The sequence below is a fragment of the Meles meles genome, chromosome 3, assembly GCF_922984935.1.
Source record: "Meles meles chromosome 3, mMelMel3.1 paternal haplotype, whole genome shotgun sequence".
NCBI classification, from domain to species: domain Eukaryota; kingdom Metazoa; phylum Chordata; class Mammalia; order Carnivora; family Mustelidae; genus Meles; species Meles meles.
In genome coordinates, this window is record NC_060068.1 from 143,550,900 (window position 1) to 143,575,567 (window position 24,668).

General features: G+C 41.8%; 1 protein-coding gene across 1 annotated transcript; it reads left to right on the plus strand.

The window, feature by feature from the left end:
• Positions 1-14,906: 14,906 nt before the first annotated feature.
• ESM1 (endothelial cell specific molecule 1) lies at positions 14,907-24,012 on the plus strand. The gene is made up of 3 exons (XM_045998902.1): positions 14,907-15,759; positions 19,030-19,182; positions 22,515-24,012. The coding sequence occupies exons 1-3, from the start codon at positions 15,459-15,461 to the stop codon at positions 22,610-22,612; spliced, it is 552 nt and encodes a 183-aa protein (XP_045854858.1). The 5' UTR covers positions 14,907-15,458; the 3' UTR covers positions 22,613-24,012.
• Positions 24,013-24,668: the final 656 nt, after the last annotated feature.

The window sequence follows — 24,668 nt, forward strand, 5'->3', positions numbered from 1 at the left end:
AGCAAGATCACATGCAGTAACTAGCCAGCAGAAGGAGGTTTCCCATTTCATGCTGGACTGGCTTGGACACATCTGTGGAGCTGGGGTTTGGATCATCTTTGAGAAGGAACAGACCTGAACGAAATAAGATTCTGTTAGTAAGGTGGGAATGAGCAGAAGTATATTTACATCTTACTATCCTACTCTGCTCCCCACAGAATAAAATGAGCATTCTATGGAATTGCGAAGTGAACAAAAGAACAGGTCAGTGGTTGTGCCAAATTATGTGTTTAGTCAAGATTTTGTAACTTGTTACCTGTCTACTACATTTCCTGACTTTTTGGGAGGAAGACTCAAAATTTACCTGAGAAGGAATATTCATGGGTGAATATTTATAGTTACTAACTCTATATTTGAAATATTAAAGCCTTTGTCCTCCCTATACTCTTTCTATCAGTAATATCAGGAACCAGGAATATAATAGAGCCATTTTGAGTAAATGTCTCCAAGGGAATTCACAGTGATAAAATCAAAATAACATAAAACAGATTCTAAATTAAGATTTTCATTGTTTTCATCAACAAAATTATAACTTTGGGAAGCTTCTTTTTCTTTTCCCTCATATTCAAGATAGCAACCATATCACATTGTAAGTGATTTGATGCCAATAGTTGAATCAGTCTGTATTTTAATTTAGTATTTCCTCCAGACATTCTTTGAACATGTGTCAACAGGAAAGAACATGTTTCAAAATCCACTTCTAATCATTTCTCCCTTAATAAAGTTTGAATGTGTCTTTAGTATCTCTAAGCTTTCTGAAACTTGCCAAAAAACGAATCAACAAAACAGAATAAAACAAGCTAAAAACCCAGAATTATCAGAACTGGTCAAGAGCAAATTCCAAAGAAGGTAAAAGTGACCATGGGGACACTTGCATCTCTATTCTCGGTATCTTGATTTCTCTTAACAATCCTCATCTGCAAGGATTTATTGTCAGCAAATTCCTACCAATATCTCATAGCTCAAAAATATTTTAAAGTGCTGCCTCTTTATCATGTATTCTCATTTTATTTCATGTTTCTATAATAATAATAATAATGATAATAATAATAATAATAACTGTACAGATCCAGAAGAAACATCCTCAGTGATGAAGGCAGTCTGGGTAGAGAATATTCCTTGTTTTGATCAAGTCACACCACATTGGCATCATCTATTCTGGCTAAGTAACAAGCTGGCTCTAGACATATTTTGTTTTTGCTTTTTATTGGGTAATTGATAAGCCAGAAGGCCTTGAGCTGCCAATGCTGAGATGTTTAAAACTGTTAAACCAGAAGTGCTGAGGCACATGTATTTCTGCCCAGTGTGTGCGCAGGTTGTATGGGAGATGGCCAGAGAAATATTTTAAAGTTTGGATTTCATCCAGAGAGTACTCTCCTCACTAGAATGAGTTTTAAACCTTTCTCTTAAAAAGCAAAGAAGATGAAAATTAAGGCCCCCGAAACTATGTGCTTCCAGTTCACAGACTGCATTCACACACACACCGAAGCCATTTCCATGTAACATGGAATGAGAATATGGGAAGCAGGGCAGTGGGATAGCATGATGTTAAGGAAGATGGCCCTTCTTTGAATGGCACTGGTCTTATGGTCCTAACTGCCAGACACCTGCCGTAAGAAGAAAGTCTCATGCAGTCAAAAGTCAGAAAAGTGTCCTTGTGACTCACTTGATAGGATTGAGGCCAATAGGTTACAACACCAGCTGACAGTATTCAAAGACACCACTCAACCAAAGCCAAGGATGCTTGGTGTGGGATTTAAATCATGGTGCTCAGTATTATGTAAGATGAGGAGGCTTTTAATAATTTATAGCTTAGGGGAGAAAAAAAACTCTTCTAGCAGACCCATCAACTTCCCATCCCAGACATTTAGAATAGTCTTAATTGTTTGTCTTTTAGGCTTTTATTTTGCGAAGGTGTCAGAAGAGATCCTTATAGAACAGAGGCTGGTGATGGGGAAGGTCATGTACATCCAAATAACCAACACTCTTAGAGAAAAGGGTCAGAAAAAAATGGATATAAAATCTCTTGTTCAAAACCAACATATGGTAAGTCTATTATTTTATCTAAAAAAAACAATTTTCTGGGGAAAATCTCTCCTTTCTCAAGTTTTAAAGTACTAATAATTATCATTGGCAACAATTGGCATCCTGAACTATATTTTTAACTTATTAAATACAAGATTACTGTTCCAATGGAAAATAAGGAATAAAAGCAGTAGGCAGCTAGCATTTTGCCAAATGCATCAGAACGAAGCCAAGACTTCATGATAATTTAGCAGTGAAGACTTAGTCCTTGATGACATTCATTTTCTAGATGGGGAATCAAGTCTTGGACACAGAACAAGATCAACATGGAACATACATAGAAGAATCATCCAAATATGGACAATGCAAGTAGAAGACAAGAGACAATTCAGAGAAGTCTACAACAGGGATTTGTGTTTTCTCCAATTCATGAGTAAACTCAAAGTTTATACCTGAAATCTTGCCGATACTATTTAGTTGAGATATATGTATGTTTATATATGTGATTTTCAAAGTAACTGTTTAGTAAACTTGACATAATTGGACTTAATCATTATGAATAGATCCTTTTATAGTCCAAAGTCCTGAGTTAAAGAAATAGCCCATGTCCTGTTACCGACCCACCTGAATCAGAAGTCATAATTTTAGTGCCTGTAATGTACCTCTTTCAGGATGCTGTTTCAAAAAAGCATATATGTCTGCTCAGACCACAAGTGTGAAAAAGCACAGGATGTTACCGCTGAAAGATATGGTTTCAGTCAGATCTTGGCAGGAAACAGAATCTGACTCAGGAGGTTAAAATGAAGAGAATTTAATGAAGGGACTACTCACTGAAGTGTGAGCAAGGGCGAAGGGACTTGAGGTGCCCAGGGACTTGTGAGAGCAGAGAGCTGCTGCTCCTCCTCAGTGCCCAGAAGAGCTCAGCTGTGGAGGAAGGTGCTCCGCAGGAGCCATGAGCATGGAATAACACAGTCCCCACCACAAGTACAGGCTAAAGCAGGGAAGGAGTGGGGAAGAAGCACCAAAACCCTCTCTCCTCCTCCAATCCCCATGGGCATCCAAACCAACGAGAAGCTGGAAGGCAAGGGAGCCTCGGTGATGTAGTCCATGGGGGCATGGAGCATGGCAGGAAAGGGCAGAGATTGGATTTGGGGTGGGTGGGACAAATGGTGGAAGAGTACCTTAGAAATCTGTCCTTTGTGCTCAGAGGGTCCCTAGACACATTCCAGTGGGCAGAATGGGTGGCAGGTATATGACTATATGAAGCCACTTAGACCTGGTAGAGGTCAGAGTTCACTTGTTAAAAGGTGAGTCTGGCCTCTCTATGGATACCTGGATGTCCCAGTGCCTAGAGCAGTTAGTCCTGGTCAGCCTGTGATCATGCCAGGAGAAGGGAGAATGCCTCCCTAACCGCTGGTGCTCATAGGGAAATTCTGTAGTTGGCTTGTGGCATCTCGGTCCTCGTCCAGGAGAGACCAGTCTCTCCAGAAGCATGAGTGCTGAGCTGGTGGGGTAGGGCTGGAGTTGAGTACTGACATGCCATGTAAGTCTTGTCTGCGGTCTCTGAGGATACCAGGTAAGAAGCCTGTGTGCCCTCATCGTGCAGCCCAAAGTATAGCTCCGTTTGGCTTCTGGTGCACTGGTCTTGGATGGGCCTTGGGGAAAGCGATCTCGTCTCCCCCGTGAACTCTGCTCTGGCAGGTCCAGGGCATGTGCACTGCTCCTCCAGTTGCCCTTGTTTACAAGAAACCCGGGCAGGAACCGACGGGGGAGTGTGGGTGGCAGCAAGTCTCCCACGACAGACACAAACAAGGGAGAGTCCCCTTGCTCCCCGGCCCTTTGGCCAAAATCCTTTTTAATCAAGCGCATGTCCACTCATGAAGCCAAGATCACTGTGCCAAACTCATCTCCGTTGCTTTGCAGAGTGACCAGTGGGATGAAAACCGAACGTCGTGATCCAGCGTGTGTGACATGACACTGCTACCTGCCCTGTGGCTGGTGGGCAGACATCATAACGGGACAAAGAATTAAACAGGAAAAGCAAAATACATACGCCCTTTGAAAACAGTTGCATAAGTGTCCTTGAATAAATAAGTAACATTTATTTGTGGTGCATTGCAAGTTGCTCAATGCCATCCCCATTTATTTTTTATTTCTTGACACGATACTAAGTTATGTCTTTAATCTCTTCATCACGAGTAAGGTTTTGACTTCCATACATTCTGCTGTGAGAAAAATGTTGCTTTTTATTATTCCACTGAAGCCCACTTTGTCAGGGATCCCAGTGGCTATAGCAACGAAATCTCCTGTTGACTCTTCCTCTCAACTCAATCCCTGAAAATTAGTTGGATCAGATTAGAGCGAGCCCTCCGAAAGGCGTCTTTTGGGTTGAGAGGGTTAGGGAGTTGGAAGGCTCATCTGTTCTTTGATCCTCTGTGACTTCTCTGATCCTGGGAGTCGGTATGACTCATCTCATGCAAGGTCTTGTTGTTCTGCTCACTTGGAAACCTCAGGCTGTTATAAATATGTCCCACTCCTGGCCGCCTTGAACTTCAGCCTTGCAGCTGGCTGCTGCAGACCCCAGAGCCCCCAAAACCCTGGACCAATGCTGAGGGCTCTTTCCATATGTGCAAGGCCATGCCTACAAAAATAAACCACTTTCACAGTCTGGGGCTAAACTGGCTTTTTATTGTGTCAATGAAGCTTCATCCACACCTGCCCTCCACCATACGTAAATGGCATCAGCGGGGTTAGTGGGTGGCGACACAGCCAGAGCTTCTGTTGCTTCCCGGGGACCGTCTTTCTCCCCTCTTTTTGCATTGTGTGCCTCCACTTGGGTGCTCTGAGACCAGGAATCATGGGGTCGTGGGGAGCCACAGCAGGAGGAGGCATCTGGTGGAGGCCCAGCCCAGGGCCTTGTCGTTATACACATTCTGAGTGCTCACTGCTTGCCAGGACCTGGGCCCCGTGTGTCACTTCAACCCTATGAAATCTGCATTCTTACGTGTTTCTGCACCTGGGGAAATCAAGGCTTACTGACGTAAATGTTGTGCTCAGTCTGTAGTATTAATATGCTGTATACTCAGGATTGGAACCCAAGTAACTTGACCCCCAAATGGGACATTCTTAGCCACTGCTCTATATGGTGAAATAAATTTACCGTTTCCACCCTCCTTTCCTTTGTGACAGGGGAGCTAGGGGGTCACAGGGAGTAGCGGGCTCGGGCCTGAAGTGGTGGGGTCGGCAGGGGCAGGGCAGAAAGGAAAGTGTTCCTTCCATCTAATCAACGTTCCCAGTTGCATGTGAATGATGGAACGCTGGTACTGCTCTCACCATTTTAATTTTAGAAGAGGGTGAGTGAGAACACACTCTTGAAAGCAGGGCTCCTTGAGACTGTGCGCAGGGCGGGAGGACGCTGGCCATGGGGAAGTGTAGCCCCTTCACTATCCCTTGGAGAGCTGGGGTTCTTGAGGCTCTGTGGTTTGCTTATTTCTTCTCAGACGCTATGCCATCTCTTGTCCCCCTTGGATGTGCAGGACCAGAGCCGAGCACTGTGAAGACCACAACAATAACCATGAAACACTTTCTGCTCACGGGAACTAGACGGCCCCTGGATGTAAAGGACAGTGCTAGAAGTGTAGACATGCCTAGATGGGTGAGGGGTCAGCGAGGAGATCAGGGAAGGCATCACACAGCCCCTGGCATCGCAGCCTCAGGGGGCAAAGTATTTCAATGACTGGAGAAAGGAAGTCAAGCAGGTAGATGGAGGAGCAGGTCCAGGTGAACTTGGTCATTGACTGTGGACACATTTGCCCACAATCTGGTCATTTCTATTTCTTATGAAGAAAATATTTAGTTACTTGCTAACCTATAAATACTAATGTTGTAGAACTACTATAGGGCAAGATTTTTCAAAAACTGGAAAGTTTAAAATATATATTTAGTTAAAAAATAAATTACAAAATTCCAAGGTATAAAATGTTCCTTAACTCTGGTTTCTTTAGCCATTGAGTAAGCGACTTACCCTGAACCACTTCTTCAGTCAGACTTTTTTGGCTCTAAGCTCAGAGCTCTGGTGTGTTTAGGGCTCAAGAAGCTTTGGGGGACAATGTTTATTGCTTTGACCTGCTTCTCCTCTTTTCAGGTACTAAAGGTCTTTGATTACCTGTTCATGCTAATTGCCCTAGCAGTGGAACGAAACATGGGGGAAAGCATTATTTTGCAATTTGAAGATTCCGACTCTACTAATTGAATGTCAAGTGCTCTGTTGATGTATCCAACCCCACAGAGGAGAAGCCTGTCTTCCTGCAGCAGGTCTGCGTAGCTTTCCAACCGCAAGTACACAAATCTTGAAGGCTCACCATGTAGGACTGTTCAGCAGGGGGGGTGCCTCAACGTTTTTTGCTTGTATGGGGTGTGTGTGTGTGTGTGTGTGTGTGTGTGTGTGTTTCAGCCAATTACAAGGAGGTTATCATGGCAAGCATGCAGCACTTGTTATCTTGTTTTCAGCTTTACTAAGTGGCTTCCTTGCCAGTCCCTTCAAAAGCGCCTGCCAACTATTCTCCGGGAGGTTAGATCCCCTATGTGTCTGGTTTTCAGTACAGATTCTCGTTTGGATGTGGGGTGCTTACCAGGTGATCATTCATGGCCTTCTTTGAAGTTCCATTATTTTAAGTTCATAAAAGGAAGGCATTGATACTAAAAAGTTAGCATGGTCATCGCTCATCAAATTATCTATTATTAAGTGCTGATACTTTATAAACCAGTTCTGTGGACTAGACCGTGTAAACTGTGATTTGCTATCTTGAGAACACTTGGAATGTAGAAAGCCAAAGGTATGTTGGATCCCTTTCATTCTTGGAGTCATTGTTTGGTGTTTTATTCAGTGAGTACTTCCTAGATGTATTTACAAAGGAGTCAGGCTCAGCATGTTGTCTGGAAGTGGTGGTGTATACATGGGCTCATAGTCCACTGTGAGAAATATAAGCTGGCTGTGTGTGCACGTGGGAACTGAAAGTGGGCACGTATATCCTGTGATGGGCACACATATACACAAATACGGAAATATATACATATTATGTACACACACATATACATAAGCACAGTACATCTATCTCACCCTAAGCTACCTCTAGGCTGACCAAGTTAGGATGATGTTTATCAGACAACTTGCAAGGTCTTGATTCTATCACATAAAGTTGCAGTGGATTAAAAGTTGGTAAAAACATCTGCTATGCAAACTGCTGGTGGTAGGTCAACAAAATAAAAGAAGGTCTATTTATTTGGAGAACTGTATTTCATTGAACCTAAAATGTTATCAGTATAATAAATGTCATGATGTGAAAAAAATTCTAATGAAACTCTGACATAATGTTTCTTTAGTTCTTGAATTTTTATTTATACTTTTAAAAAATTTATTATTGAAGTATAGTGTTTGACTTATTGAAAGCACTCTTTTAGGTTAATTTGGACATAGATTTCTATTCATTTAGAACTTTTGAACCTTCATAAGAACAAAAATATAAATTCAACAAATTAGTTAAAATATTTCTAAATGAAATAAAATTCTGGTCCTTCTGAGCCATGTGTCAAGAACATGTCTTTTTCACAGAGTACAGGTCCTGGGCCATTAAGATCAATAGTAATACAGCATGTCTTAAAATCTAGCCCCACTACTGTCTGAGATTCTCTTCCAAGTAACTGACACCTCCTCCTCCAAATTTCGGTGTGTACACAAAAGCAATGACTTCCATCATGATGACCAAACTCCAACTTATTAATTAACATGTGAAGATGTGTGTCTTAGAATCAGGAAAGTATGGTAAAAAAAACAAAAACAAACAAACAAAAACTTTGAAGGGTATCCTGTAGTTAAAAATTCTAGGACAACCCTTCAAAGATAGGCTTTGTCTATCAGAAATCTCCAGAGTAAAGATAAGTACTAATTCTGTTAACATGTGACTGGGAAAAATCAGTAGTCTAGAGGTTTCTCAAATTTTTGAGTTTGTCAAAATCAAGTGTCTTGTTTAAAATGTTGATTCCTACATCCATCCCTGATCCACCAAACTGGAATCCCTGGCCATGCCATTGTGACATCAGGACACTGACATAGGTGGTCTGGGCAACTATGCTCGCTTATGTATTTATTTGAGAGAGCATGTGTGTGAATGAGGGGAAAAAGGGGTGGCAGAGAGAAAGGGAGAGAATCTTAAGCAGTTTCACACATGGGACAGAGCCTGACTCAGGGCTTGATCTCATGACCCTGAGATCATGACCTGAGCTGAAATCAAGAGTCAGATACTTAACTCACTGAGCCACGCAGGGGTCCCAGGGCAACTGTACTTTGCTGCCCTGAGCAAACTGTACTTTGCTGCCTCTGTCTGAGGCACCCTCAGTATGCAGTAAGCTCTCAGATCGTAGGCTTGGAGACTTCATGAAGTCTGTGGTAGCCAAAAGAAAAGAAGGCACTTAAAAAAAAAAAAAAGAAAAAAGAAAAAAAGAAGAAGAAGAAGAAGAAAAGAAGGTCATAATGTGGCCCTTGACTGGGAGGATCCCAGGAAGAAAAGAGCCAAGATATTTTGATGCCAGATTAGAAAGTGAGTCAGAAACTGCCAATTCTTTAAAAAAAAATTATAAATAAGGGGTTTGGAAGTTACACTTCTTGTTTATTTTCTTCTAGCACTTACCTTGAACTTTTTAAAAAAAATTCAGTTATTTATTCAACCCACATATCCTGTAAAGACTAACGCTCTTCATCACTAGACAAGCTATGATAATGAGTCTGGTAAGGGTGGTCCTGATTAATATTTTATTACATTATAAAAGGGGTCAACTTAGGGGTAGGCCAAGGAAGTGCCATGTTATTAGAGAAGAAAAGTAGCAGAATCTTTTCCTATGATTCGTGTGTTAATCAGAAAGCCGAGCCCTTCCAAAATTCCTAATGAAAGTTCCAAATGTCTTAGCAATAGCTTCTAATGTGACTTTTTAAACCTAGGTTCTCTTATGTCAATAGTTCTAATGTCTAAATGACTTCCAATGCCTAGCTAACTCTTTAGTCATGTAGGAAACTGGTGATCCAAAGGAAAATAAGAGAGAGAAAGAAAGAAAAAGCAGAACAAAGTAAAAAATAAAGCCTCCTTTGGCCCACAAGAGCAATTTGTGAACTGTCTAGTCATCCCATGCCAGGTTGGGGTGAGGAGGGCTCTAAGGGAGTGGAAATGGAGTCTTCCTTAGGGGAATGTGGATGCCTGGCCCTCATTCAGTGAATTAAGTGAATGGAAAAGTTGTGCTGTCTTGCAGAAGGTGAGGGAAATGGAGGGATGGGTGAGGCCTGAGATTAGATCACCACAGGCTCTTTTCCTTTCATGGTATATAATTTGTCTTCTAGAATAAGTCATACCATTTTACACTTGTGTGGAAGTTTAGAGTGGACAGCCTGTTCTCACACCTATATTACTCTCTGAGAGTCTCAATATCTCTTTGAGAGAGGGACAGTGTTTCTATCCTTTAGATTTTACTGAGACAAAGGACTTCACAGTACTCGAGAAGGCTGGTTGCTATCTCACACAGGACTGACGGTAAAACTGAGATTCAGACTCGGATCTTCGGGTTCCAAGTGGAGCTATATTTGCCACTCATACTGCCTTTGGTCTTGGATCAAGGCAACACCCAATGCTTCCGGATGTGGCTTTATATTTGGAGGTGGAAGGATGCCCTATGACTAGAATCTCTTGCAGATGAGCTCATAGACTCAGAGACCTGACTTGAGAAAGAGCTAGCTCTTAGAAAAACACGCTTGACTCTTCACACCAGGACCTGCCACAGTCGGGGATAGAGAGAAGTGGGCAGGTAGGTAGGAAGAATCCTCACATGCTCCCATGTCTAAACTTTCTCACGCTCAAAACTCCTGTAAGTGTTAATGCAGAGGTGAAGTTTCTGGATTTGGTCAAGGTTAAAAAACAACCAGGTCCGTGCCTGCTTCCTTGGGGGACTCCTTTAGATCCAGAACGCTGGATATGGTGGCAAAGCTCTCTGAGAGCCTGGAGATCCAGGTTTTCAGCAGACATGGTGGGTGTCCCATTTTCATTCCCTCAAACTGGCCCACGCTCACTATTCTTGCAGAGCTATAAGCAACCATGACTGCCTTCCAGCTGCCCAGAGCCTTGATCTGCTTGCTAAGATACATCAGAGACCTCATGCCGGTAAGAACACAGGTACTGACCTTTACTTTTCCGGGCAGGTATAGTTTTGTTTTGTTTTGTGTTTATGTGGGCTCCACACCCACCGTGGGTCTTGAACTCTTGACCCCAAGACCAAGAGTTGCATCCTCTGCCAACTGAGCCAGCCAGGCACCCCTGAGCATGTGTAGTTTTTAAAAATTGGCTGTAACATCCAATCCCTCCTTACTATCAAAGTTGTCTTTATTAGAAATGAAATCTTAGAGAACTGGAAAGGGGATATTTCTTTGGGGGTAATATTTTCTCTGAGACCTAGAATTATTTTTCAAGAATGAAGCAAATCTCTAGAAATTTAGATTCTTGATAATAATTTTGAGGATGACCCTTTTGGTCTTCTTAACTCATTACTGAGGTAGACAGGAAAGATGAGGGGACTGAGGTGTGCATCATGTGATTTGCCTAAGATCACATAGCTTGGTATAGCAGCACAGTTTCTAGAATTCCTGCAAGTTGTTCCCAGGCTAGGAGGTTCTGGGAGGAGTCCCCAGAGCCTGTGACAGCTGACCTGTTCTTGCCGTAAAAGTCACTTTGTCAGATGTGTTTCATCAAGGTCCATTAGTAGTGAGGAGCTCCCATGAACTTCTTCTCGGGGTGGGTGTGGTGCTGCCAGACCCAAGGCTGCAAGGTCAAGAGGAAAAAGTTGGTCAGCTGTGCAAGAGCTGCCATGATGGGACTCTGCTCAGACCCCATTCTGTCCCCAGCTGCTTCTGCTCTCTATGGAAACCTCTACCTCATTCCCCACAAGGAGCACTCAGTCCACAGCTCGGTTCAGCCTGTTCAAGAACCAGGGCCTCACTTCACTCCCCCTGGGGAACACATTGGTGCACATTTTAACTTATTGCTCTCTGAAAATGATTCTGGGAAACAGCTTGGTCACGTTTACATGTTTACTAAGTATTGAGCTCTTGTGATGTGCTAAACCTTGCCCTAGGCACAGGCAAAATTACCATCAGCTGGTGTCAAAGCAGAAAGACTTTCAGATGGTACGAGACATAAAAACTAAACTAAACACAAAGTCTCATACACCTCCATTTCACCACTTGCCCCTTGGAAGTGTTTGCCTTCAAAGCTGCCTTCATAATTCAATTTAAATTCAACCTATCTGGGGGTATCTAGTTGGCTCAGTCAGTAGAGCAAGGACACTTGATCTGAGAGTTCTGAGTTCGAGCCTCATGTTGGACATAGAGATTACTTTTTAAAAAATAGCAATTACAATTTAAAAAAAATAAACCTATCTGTTAAAGAGGTTTGGGAGGAAGGCACAGTAAACATGGGACAATTTGACTTGACCATGAAGGTTTGGAATCCTTTCAGAGCCTTTCCCACTTTGCCTATCCAGAAGAAAATGTTGGGTATTTGGTTACAAGCAATCAGAATGTGAAAAATTAAACACAAATTGCCAGAGCACATTACCTAGTCTTATTTTCCTTCTTGGCATAATACCAAATTTAAGGGAAAAAAGTCACAATGGTAGTTTAAATGAAAAAGGTATACTGGGTTGAATGGTTATTCAGTTTCATTGTTTCTCTGGCTCCCATTGCAGAAAGCCACACACTTTGGATCCCAAGACGATATGGTTTGACCTATTATAACTTGAACTTCTGTTTTCAGAGTTGTAGAAAGCTAATGTGATTCTCTTTAGCCTTTCTCACTCCTTGGTTTGACACCTCATACACAGGCAGAACAAGGTTAGAGATTTGCCAGCTGCAGGACAAAAGCCAGCCAGCCAAGGTGGGCCTCATGCCCTCATCACCAACAGCTTTGCTTTCACCTTAATTTGTTTTGTTGCAGATTCTAGTTGCAGAGTTTTTGTTTACTCATGCTCCAATTTCCTAACCCTGTGTGGCCACTGCTAACTTCCCTCATTAAGAGTGGTTGAGCTGGGTTCCTGGTTGGGAAAGACAGAAATACAGCTAGATACAAATCCCATAGGGATCGTTCTGGGACAAACAGTTTTTGTTGGGTCTTGGAAGGAATGGAACGTTCCCCAAGAATGAGTCGTTAGGAACTACATGTTGAGATACTTCCACCACTGAAGAATTCTGTTGAGCATATTTCCTCCACTCTTCTGGGCACATGTTTTGGCTTACCGTTTTTGGGATTTGGTACCTTCAACTTACATCTTCCCTCTCTTTACTTATCCTTTACCGAAAGCATTATCCATTTTTGGAAATGCAGAAGATGCATTTGTTGTCCATGAGTTCCTCTTCTCCTTCCTCCCCCACCACTCATGATGTTGATCTGCAAGGCTTTTATTGTTTCTTCCTTAAATTCCTATAGAAGATCAGAAGGTCCTTATGCTTTTATTATTTCTCCTTACTCACTGCCAACTTTATGAGGATGATCTTTTAAAAATGAAGAACAGCCATCATTTCGTGAATGCATACAATGAGAGACACTTTCCATCCCTTCATTATAACGGGCCTATGAAGAGGGTGCTAGTCCCACTCTACACAATGACAAAATGGAGGTTTAGAGGTGTTAAACTAAGTTTCCCAGCCGCTTAGGTAGGAAGTGACAGAATAGTGCTTCGAATCCAGCACTGTCAGAATCCAAAATTTATAGCAAGACCAAAGTGATGTATGGACTGGATCCTGCCCGTGAGAAATAAGGGTGCATATAATGTTTTATAATTTGAATGAAGCACAAGCCAACATTTAAAAATTCGGGTATTACATTTGAAAGTCAGTCTGGATTCCACCTTCTCTTTAAAAAAAAAAAAAAAATAGAAGATTGGGCCCAGTAGGCTTATATTCCTGCATGACAGCAGCCAGACTCTCCTAGGGAAGGCCACTCCCCTTAGTGGAGGCATGTGCTCTAAGGTGAGCAAGTCCTGCCCAGTCCCATCTCCATCTGGTTTACCTTATTACTTTACCCACTTGGGCCACCAGACTGGTATCTGTGTATGTTTGATTTTGCCATCCTTATCGCAGCCTCCAGGAATAATCTGTTTTAGGACTTGAGTCCAGGCTTCCCCATCTGCTAACTTTGTGTCCTTGGACAAGTTACTTAACCCCTCAAGGCCTCAGATTTCTCACTTCTAAAGTGGCGATAAGAACAGTACCTACCTTTTGAGGTTGTTTGGAAAATTAAATATGGCAATCCATGTAAAGTGCTCTGCATGGTGTGGTATCCAGTAACCTTTTCCAAGGTCAGCCTGACTTGTAAATAAGGTCATCAGAACCATTAGCCGTGGAAGCACTGCTGTGTGGTAACAGGCAATGGAGCGCGTGGCTTTGACAGCAGACTGCCTTGGCTCAAGTTCCATCCTGGACATTATGGGGACCTGAGATAATTATTTAAACTCATTCTGACTCAGTTTCCTCATTCATAAAATAGGCATGAAAATAGTACCTTCTTCATGAGATTGTGGTGAGAAACGAGTGAATCAATACATGGGAAATGCTTCTGAATGGTGATGGTACACAGTGTGCCCTCAACGGTCATACCCACTACTGAAAACAACAAAGCAGAGTGAGCACTTACTAAACACATGTTTGCTTCTGCAGAGTGGCAGACAGAATATTTCCAATTGGATTGCATGGAAAAATTCGGGAAGTTGGAAGCAAGTCTCTTACCTTGACTTCCCACCCCCTCAGTTTCCTGGATTCCAGATTCCATTCCTTCCATTTTCCTAAAATTGTGTTTTTGAAGGCGCATCATCAAGTCCCACCCAATGGCCTGAGCCTCATCTTGGAGCAGGGGTAAGAATTTCAGAGGTCAACTAGCCTAACACTGGCAATTCTCAGAAGAGGACACCAAGGCTGAGAGAAGTCCTGTGGCTTGTCCAAACCTTATTTGTGACAGAGCAAGAGTCATCCATCATTCATGGGTTGAGTAGTTGCTAGATGACAGTGGGTTTATATTTGATTTGACAAGTGAGGGGTGGGACTGGGGACGTAACACACAGCTGGTGTAAGAGCTCTGCTCTCTCCTCTTTTTCACCTTGCGCTTTCTGCCCCATGATTCTTGTTCCATGAGGCACTGGTCCAGCTGATACTGTAAGAGGACTGCTACGTCTTCCCCAGTCCGACATAGGCCCTGCGACCCTCCATAGCTTGAAGACCCTGTTTCCCGATGGTTAATGTTTTCCCTTCCCTGTGACTTGCCTCTCTGGGCCATGTTCTGATTTCCCTGCTGGCTCACTTATTTCCTTGGGCTGGCTGCCTTGCTTGGCGGTTTTTACTGAGGGCTCTGGTAGATGCCAGGAGTGAGGGGAAGAGCTCCGAAGGGGCTCAGTCATTGGACAGACAGACTTGGTGATGGATGAGCCCTCTCCCCAGGGAGTTTTGGGTCAGAAGAAGTCCAACTGATAAGTTTTTCCAGAACTGAGTTACCCAGAAACAGTGCCAGCAACATCTCACCTCTTCCGTGGGTTTCGTATTGATATTAAAGAAATTTCTCAGTTCCATGTCTTCCTAGAAATACAGCTCCAACCATGATAAACTCAGATGCATGGTCTATGAATTGTTTTAGAGATAACATTTAAGTGGAAGGGTGGGAGGAAGGAAGAGAGGGGTCCTTAAAAAATCCCTTTCAAAATATTTTCTTTCTTCTAAGTATTGAAAAGACACAATATAACCCTTTCTTCTTCCAAATGATCTCACAGCTATTTATTGAGGGGAAATACCAAATGTTTATTTATTTTGTTTAAAGGAGCTTCTTTCGTCCTGATGATTCACGTCGATATCATTTTCCTCCCTGGGACAGAGGCTCTGAGACAAAGCCACAGCCCAAGTGATATGCCGGTGTCAGAACAATTCCTGTCCTGAAGGAGGGTATGCAACCTTCTTTATTCCCCCTTCACAGACGTCCTTGAGCCCTTGAGACGGATGTGAGCGAGTTTTTCAGTGCTCATGCAAAACAACCATCTAAACATAACAGATGACATCAGCTTGGGCTTTTCAATTCCTGGATGGCAGCGGCGTGTTAATCCAGCCTTCATCCTGGATTTCATAAACTAAAACAAGAGAGCCTGGCAAGAGGACAGCGCTGCTGCTGGGTTGAGGAAATTGATGACGGGGAAGCATGCGGGCAACCCAGTGTATAAAACTCATAAACGTGTAGGCAGAGGCGCAGCTACCACTTTGGACAGCTGCTTCCCGCCAGCAAAGACCACCCCGCCCGCGGGCAGCCGAGCCAGAGCCCTCGGGGAACATGAAGAGCCTCCTGCTGCTGGCCACGCTCCTGGTCCCAGCGCACCTGGCGGCGGCCTGGAGCACCAAGTATGCGGTGGACTGCCCTGAGCGCTGCGACAGCGCCGCGTGCAAAAGCAGCCTGCGCTGCAAGAGGACCGTGCTGGACGACTGCGGCTGCTGCCGGGTGTGCGCCGCGGGGCTGGGCGAGACCTGCTACCGCACCGTGTCGGCTATGGACGGCGTCAAGTGCGGCCCGGGGCTCAGGTGTCAGTTTTACAGTGAGGAGGATGACTTTGGTGAAGAGTTCGGTATCTGCAAAGGTAAAGGGTGACCTCTTGCTTCTCCCCGCCCCCCAGGGGAGGGAGGGGCACACTGAGGGCTTTCAGCCTGCCTGGGAAGTGCGGACGCTTTGCTACCAAGGACTAGAGGGAAAATGCAGGTGGCTTAGGGAGGAGGCCCTTCACAAGTATTGTGATGGGGAAAGGGAGAGAAGAGGAACTTAGCAAAACAGCGGGGCCGAAGCCAGGGTGCAGCAAGGCACAGAAAGCAACAGGGCATTTCACTCCCTACGTGGAGGAGATGTAAGAAAAAAGTTGCAGTGAAAAATTGTGGGACCTCCCTTTCTGGAAAACTTTAGCAACTTGATGGGTAATCTGTTTGGATGGTTTAGGTTCTCTCTTTTCTGCAACACAGTGATTACAGAGGTCTGCCCTAGATAACCTTTCAGGGGTGTCTAGCCCCGGGCTTAGGGATTCTTTGATCTTGAAAGGGTCCACGGGTTGGAGGGCATCTCTCAAGATCAAATATTTCTGATGAACGCTAATGCATTTCATGAAATAGGGTGGGCTTAAGTCATCTAACAGAATGACTCATATTCCTTAAAAGAGGACCCTCTTTTAGGGTACCCTGAAGTATAAAACAAACCCCATTCCACTTTATAAAGGTGTTTGGTCATCTAGAAAAACAGCAGATGGCTTAAGACAAGTAAAAATAACAGTAAAGAAAAATAAAAATGGAAGTCTATAAAGAATGAGAGTTTACAGACTTAAAGAAGAATGTCATTAGGTTGAAATCATAACTAAACAATGTAGTTACACAGTTACACAATTTATTTCAGACTTAGTGACTGTAGTTTAAAATGTTTAGAATCAAAAGAGTGGTGGTTTTAAGATAGTCTATAAACGGATACCTCATGATCTCATCATTAAAAGCCATTATCAAGATGACACACATATGTTATAGCCCCATTCATCAGTTCTGTAATAAAAAGAAGCCTTTAAAATGATTAAAAGGATTGGGAAATTTATTTCTTATATTTTCTTTCTTATTTCATTCTTATGTTTTGTGTATTTAATACAGTTGTTTTCCTTCATGAATCATAAGCATTCACCATCGAGACAGTCTCAATAATTCACCTACCTTTTAGACAAATATGTTATAAATTAATTTACCTTTTAATCTACAATGTATACTGAATTTAGAAAATAAATGCTTGGACTATTAGAAGAATCTTATTTTTTTGTCCTGATTATTTTTGTTTATAATCAATGAAAGAATATTGATGAAGCATTTTTTGGTGAACATTCACAAACGTTTAGGCGGACCAGGATCTGTATTTTCTGTAAATCACAGGATTTCACAGAAGGAAATTAGGGAGGACACGGTGAACACAATCATACTATGATATAGCAAGAACACGCGGTGGATTGCTTTCTCTCTTGGCATAAAAATCGCCTCTGTAAATGTGATTGTAAATGCAATGTCACCTCTGGGGAAAGAAACATTGCAAGGCATCTGGGATCTTTAGCAATCGCACATTCTACTGAATGAATGAGGTGGCTGTTAATGGGATAGATTTTTAAAATGTATTTTAAAATGTTCTTTCTGGCATGCTTCAGACTGCAAGCGAGTCTAGTTTCGAACATTTTTTTCTCTCTGCTGGACATAGTGAGCCTGCATGAACCTCCTTAACTCTACGCGGGGATGTTGAGTTTTGCTGTGGGCAGACTCCCTCCTTCAGCTGTTTCACAGAACATTCATAGGAAAACTGTATATTCTAGCTGTACCTCCAGATGCTTTCTGAATATTCAGATGTTTGGCATTATGCTGCTGGGTTAACAGCCAGCCAGCCAGACACATTGCTACTGAACACCTGCTATCCAGCCAGTGCTATTCAATACACTGGGGGTTTCAGTAGAAGCGCGACTGAGACTTTGGCTTATGTGTTAGTGTTCGCTATCACTAGAGACACAGTCAAATCCCAATCCCGTGTGCTTTTCTGCAAGAGGCTTTTAAGGATCCTTTTTAAGGACAATTCTTCCCAAGAGAGAAGCTAATGTTTAAAACTAGACTCTTTGGGACGCATGGATGGCTCAGTTGGTTGGGCTTCTGCCTTTGGCTCAGGGTCTTGGGATCGAGCCCCACATCAGGATTCCTGCTGGGCGGGGAATCTGCTTATCCCTCTCCCTCCTGCTTGTGCTGTCTATCTATCAGATACATAAAATCTTTTTGAAAAAAAAAAAAACAACAAAAAACAGACTCCTCTGTAATCTGAAGAGTTACAGTGAGAAGACTTCTAAATCTCTTCTAAAAATAAATTTCATTAACATCTACCTTGGTCATTCTGTGGGATATTCGATTGGGAAGGGCTCAGCTGCTTCACTACTTACGAGAATGTTCTCATGCCCAGAGAATAAATATTTTGCATCTATTCTGCTTGGTTGTTAAAGACTGGGTCATCGAAAAAAAAAAAAAAAAAAGACTGGGTCATCTATAGAGATATTGCTTATGTCATAAAGGCCCTGCATTTGTAATAAATGGGTTTGTCGTCTTCTCAGTATTACATGTTAAGTCTGAGTATGAACATACTGAAGTTTTAAATGCTTCCAGATTTGGGGAGATATAGAGGTAAATAAATTCTCAGCTTTCTTGTTTTTTCTTAGTATGTTGCATCTTAGATCTGCAGAAGGGTATCCTAGTAAATCCTCTTAACATCCGGGGATGTTAAATTGTGGTGCCATTTCAACAAAGAAGGAGTGGACTGAGGAGGGATCACTTCATGGAGAGCTGGCATGACACCCTTCTCGGCCCCTGGCTACTGTGGATGGAGCCCTTTCCTATCCATCCAAAATATTACATTGTTTGTGAAAACAGTGAATTCAAAGGCAGCACCACATCCTTTAAACTCTTTGGGAAGTCGATGCATATGTCTGTTCCGTTGCCCACTTCACTCAGCTGTCACGGGAGTCATCTAAGGAAATTATGAGAACGCACCTGTCTATTGGTATCTAAGGAGAAAGTGAACAAAATGGTCTGGTTCAAGGATGTTGGTTATGCGTAGCTGCCTTCAAATAAACTTCACGGCAGGACACGGCCGCTGAGGTGTCCGTGATCTGGTCTTAGTATGTGATTTGTGACTTTAAGTACCAACTCCCAAAGCTTGGGTTTTTTTCAAGAATTGGATTTTGCCTGACGGTCAAAATTCGTTGTGAGGTTTGTTCAGAATCTGGAGGCCGTGCGCTCAGGGGCTTGAGACAGCAGGCTTGTACCCCAAGAGTGACTCCCTCTCTCAACTTTCCCTTTGTCCTCAGACTGCCCCTATGGCACCTTCGGGATGGAATGCCGGGAGACCTGCAACTGTCAGTCAGGCATATGTGACAGAGTGACCGGCAAGTGTCTGAAATTTCCCTTCTTCCAATATTCGGTAGCCAAGTCTTCCAACAGGAGATTTGTTTCTCACACAGGTAAGAATTAATTTCAGTATAAACACTGGAAAAACCTCATTTTCAGTTTGAATAACTCAAGAAATATAGATGACAAGCTTAAAGCATGGGTTTGAATGATTTTTTTTTTAAATTTTCCCCAGGGGAAAGGGTAGTGGTTGAGTTTGGTTGTTCTTGCTGGTTTTGTTTTGTTTTTTTTTAAGATTTCATTAATAATTTGGGGGATTATACATTTTTCCATAAAGTTTACCCTGTTTTATGAAGAATAAATATGATTGATTATCAAAACACCTGTAATAAGAAAATAACCCAGATATATAAAGTTCTTCAAATTCTTCCCTGATCTGTTTTATATACATCCTAGACAAAGCTACTTCTCTCTCAAGTTCATGTAGAAAAAAAATACACTCTGGAATTTATCGGATAAGGTTTAAGAGCCAAGATAGAAATTATAGAGCATTTCTTCTTCTTCTTTTTTTTTTTTTAACAAAATGGGAGTATTTAAATGGGATATTTCCAAGCTTGCGTTTTTATGGATGTTGGAGAGGATAAGAGACAGTAACTGTGATTGAAATTTGAGAATTATCTCTAAGCCTTTGAACGAAACTGTAGTAATAGTCACATGATGCTTGTTATGCATGTGTATTTCGGATCCAGGTTGTTAAAATGTGAGAAATACAACATACAAGAGGGTGCTATGGACATCTTTGGTTATCTAATGCAATAAATGGCCAGTATTGTAAAGCTTCATTAAATTGAAAGTAGTTCATTTAAAACAACATGTAGCCATAGAAACTGCAGTATCAACAAACTATACGGTTCCCTCCCTCCTTCCATACAAATAGCTGACAATCCAAGTCCGTTGTATTTAGCTTTTGTTTCTGGTGCTTTGCGCTTCAAGTTAACTAAGATTCAAAATAGTTGGCAAATGTACTGATTCCCAGCTTTACCTCCTCCTTACACATGGATATAATTAAGTACTTTAAAAGAGGAAATGCTGTATTTTTAAGTGAATTTTTATGTTGAAGTGTGGCTATGCCCTTAAACATCAATTTAAAAGGACCACCCCACCCTGCCTTTAAAAGCTATTAGGAAGGTATCTTTGTGAATATTTGATCTGGAAATTGAGATTATCATTAATATTTTAAGTACTTATCACTGTCCTATAGTCCTTGAAAAGCAAAATGGAAAAAGTTCGAGTTTTAAGTCCTAAAACAAAATTTCATATTGAGGTAATATTTACATAACAGAAAATTAACCATTTTCAAGTGAACAATTCAGTGGCAGTTAGTACATTAACAATGCTGCATAGCTGCCCCTTTGGTCCAGTTCTAGAACATTCTCACCACCTCGAAATAAAACACCACTATCCATTAAGCAGTTGCTCCCATTCCTCATAACCCACTCCCCAGCCCCTGGTAACCATCAATCTACTTTCCAAGACCTACACATTTTTTGAATGATTTGATTAATTTAGTACAGGTTTGAAACCTATTGTCTTAGTACAGCTAGTGTGTCAAACACTTGCATCTTCTTTTGTCTCATCTTGCTTTTTTAAAACTGCAGGCTACAGGGGAGCCTGGGTGGCTCAGTGGGTTAAGCCACTGCCTTCGGCTCAGGTCATGATCTCAGGGTTCTGGGATCAAGTCCCACATTGGGCTCTCTGCTCAGTAGGGGGCCTGCTTCCCCCCTCTCTCTGCCTGCCTCTCTGCCTACTTGTGATCTCTCTCTATCAAATAAAATATAAAAAAAACAACTGCAGGCTACAGAGCACTTTGAAGAACCACTTTTGTATTCCTCTTCATTCATTTATGGTGGCACCTAAACTTTTCCCACCGAGAGAGAATTGAATCCCTTGTGAATCTGGTGTTTAGGATGAATGTTTGGGAGGCCCATGAGAGCAGCTTTGGAATTATCTTCAGGAACGGAACACCCGTCCCTCCCATAGCACACCCAGCCACACATCTTCTTCTCCACTGGACTTTGGTGCAGTTTATTTCCCTTGAGCCTGTCACCCTGTGTCATTTTGCATGCACATTTGACAGATCTCTTGACTACTATATAGATGCTTCAGACACAGATATTCCACCCACACATTACATTATGGGTTACACAAAAAAATATTTCTATGCCCAAATTACCTATCAAGATTCTTAATAGAAATTCATAGGAAAAACATTTTCTGACTTAAGGTATTTGCTTTCATTACCTAAAGGGGTGGCAAAAGATGATTACTCGTGTGATCTTGGTAAACCTTAGGTTCAGGCTGGAGAGCTGAATGTCCTCAAGTCCTCACAGAAAGGCTGCACTGGAGCTCCTCTGCTCAGTGGTGCGTCACCTCTGTTGGGCTTGCCAGGGTGCACGTGCCACTGTTTGTAGGAGGAGGCTTGGGGGCTCAGTCTTGCACCAGACTTCCTATCACCTCTGCACAGATCTGTTTACAAAGCCTTTGTAAGTGATTCCAATGTTCGTCTGCACAGGGACTTCTTGAGGTCCCTTCCATACCCTAATTCCATGAGCTTATCTTCTCTAGCTTTCTTCCTATTGGCCACTATATTCTTGACAATTGGGCTCCCTGCCTTCCTATTTCCATTTGTTGTTGTTGTTCTTGTTGTTGTGAGATTTCCAATATTCTAAGTCTGGGAATTTGCACGGCAATTTTTTAAAGGGGAGTTGGGGAGTGTAAGGTCTGGAATATTTGATTACTTTGCACACATTCCTCTGCCGGGCTGCACTGAGCCTACAGCATTCCATAGTAAGACGTGCACTGTTGAAGCAAACACACCTTGCTACTCTCAGAAGCAGACAAATTTCACTTTGGAAAATTCTAAATATTATAAACTTTTATGCAGAACAAAAGCTATCTTTAGAAAAATTCTGTCCTTTGATCTTCATCTGCCTTCTGGGGCCACACAATAAACTAAGCCCTCTTACATACCAGATAGTATGAAAATCTTACTTAGAGATTTATTGTTACATTTGCTCATTCCATAAGTATTTATTAAGCACCTACTATATTCCAGGCACAGTAGCCGTGAATAAAGCAAAGTCCCTGCCATCCTGGAGCTGATATTCTAGCGGTGGAGTGAGATAATACATGAAAAAAAATGACAAATGCATGTATAAGATAATGTCCAGTGATGATAGATACATGAAGAGAAATCATTCAGAGGGTGCTGATGTGAATGGGACGTGCCAATTGACAGAGAGTGGGTGGATACAGTGAGCACAGACTCTGTGAATCTATTAAGGATTTTATTGTACGTCCCTTGTAATACAAAAGTGAGATAAAACTGTTCTTCATCTTAGAGTTATAAACATCTGGACATGATTTGTATTCCTTCTAATTTCAGAGCATGACATGGCATCTGGAGACGGCAATGCTGTGAAAGAAGAACTCATAAAAGAGAATGCCCGCTCTCCTGTAATGAAATGGTTAAATCCTCGCTGATCCTGGGTGGGATTTCTGAGAGAAGACTCTTATTTTAATGATCATTCAACACACAGCCAACATTTTAGGAACTGTCTAGATTATAGCATATGGACGTGTGATATTGGGAGGCCAAGTGTGTGGGTCCAGGAAAAAAAAATGTAGGCTACTAACAACCCATAAAACGCATATGACTGAACACTTTTAGATATTTGTTAAATATTTGAATGCATATAGATTTGTTAAATATGTGTTTATAGTAATACCAAAGAACTGAAAATGCAATTTAGATAATCTTAATGTGGATGCAGGTCAGCCAAAGAGAGAGCTAGCCAAAGCTGAAGACCAGAGTGAGTCCACACGTCTGTGACTCGGATGTACACTGATGTTGGGATACAGGATGGAGGGAGAGTTAGGAGTGAGAGAAGGGAGGGCAGGGTGGAAAAGTATGATAATTAGGTCTTCCTTGTGGTAGCATCAATAGAATTTAGTTGTGCTTTTTATTTGCTTGGGAAAAGTCAACACAAAACAATCCCTGAAGGAAGTGGGATGTTTGAATCTTGTGGGAGGTTGAGGAGCAGCCTTGAGTTCAGGCAGGTTTCAAAGGGCTGCTACTTGTCATGCCCAGGTTACCTTATCTGAAGGATGATTCTGAGGCAGAGGGCAAATGTACACTCTCATAAATGGTTTTAAAGAATGTCACCCCAGACTGAGAGAGGTAGGAATTATTTTGCCCACTTGGAGGAGGTGTGAAGGTAAATATTTATATAATTTTGTAAACAATTATGTTAGTGTGAGTCACCCTCCATACCCATAATTATCACCTTGAGAAATGAACGAAATACTATTTGTTAAAATGGGTAGAGGTGTCCAAACACCCGAGGTATGGTAAATTTATTATTAATAATTATAGCAATATTAATAGTAATAAGCGTAAGAGAACCCTAGAAAAAAATAGTCATTATGGATTTATAAAATCTCAGAAAATGAGCAACAGAAGAAATTTATTTAAAAGTGCAGTGACTTAGATGAGTTTCAGATTTAAAGTAGAAAATACTTTTTTAGGAGGTTTGGAAAACAATCAGTTTTCGGTAGGAAATGTCAACTTTAAAATAGTGTTCATTTTCTTATTTTTCTTTCCTTTAAAGTTGGTTGATGAGTGGAATTATGAGTACACTTGGGAGGACCTTAGCACAAATAGGACTGTTGTACTAGATTTTGTTAGGAAATATTTGCAGAAGTATTTTATTTGGAGTGAAGATTATTTAAGAATTATTTCACTATTTACCTATATTTTATTCTCAGAGTTTGCCAGCAGAGTTGTGAATGTGTGTGTGGGAGGGTCTTTGAATGTAAGCTGAATAAGCTGTTAGGATATGTTTTAAAAGGCAAAGTTTATGATTGTTCAATAAAAAATAAGACAGCTGCTTCGAGTCCATTCATGACTTTGTTAAATCATTAAATTATTTAAAAGATTCATCCAATGAACCGGGACTCTTGTATGCATATTAAAGGGAGGCTTTTCAACTGACTTTGCTGCTACAGATGAACATTTTCTGTCAAAACTTGAGGCTATAATATTTATTTCTTTGCCTTACATTTTTGGTCTTCTCATGCCTTACAGCTTCTTAAAAGCAGGTCCTCACATACTATCCCATCCTGCAGAGGCAAAAACAAAAGAAGTCTTCCATTAGTTTCTGAAGGTGCTTACTCTTTAGAAGACAAAGGCAAAGATGAACATTTCAGTGCACGTATAAAAGAATAGAGTAGGGAGCCTCGGTGGCTCAGTCAGTTAAGCATCTAACTTCGGTTCAGGTCACAATCCCGGAGTCTGCTTATCCCTCCAACCCTCCCCCCTCTGGTGCACACACACACTCTCTCTCTCTCTCTCAAATAAATAAATAAAATCTTAGGGGAAAAAAAAAGAATAGAGTAGCATTCAGCTTTGCAGCTTGAGAGTATCATATCCAGCAACAAGATAGGTTCATTCAGCCTTATGATGGGCAAATTAGGAAAACATTTAAATGAACCAACACAACACTAAAAAATATTGTCTATACTAGCAGAAACATGAATT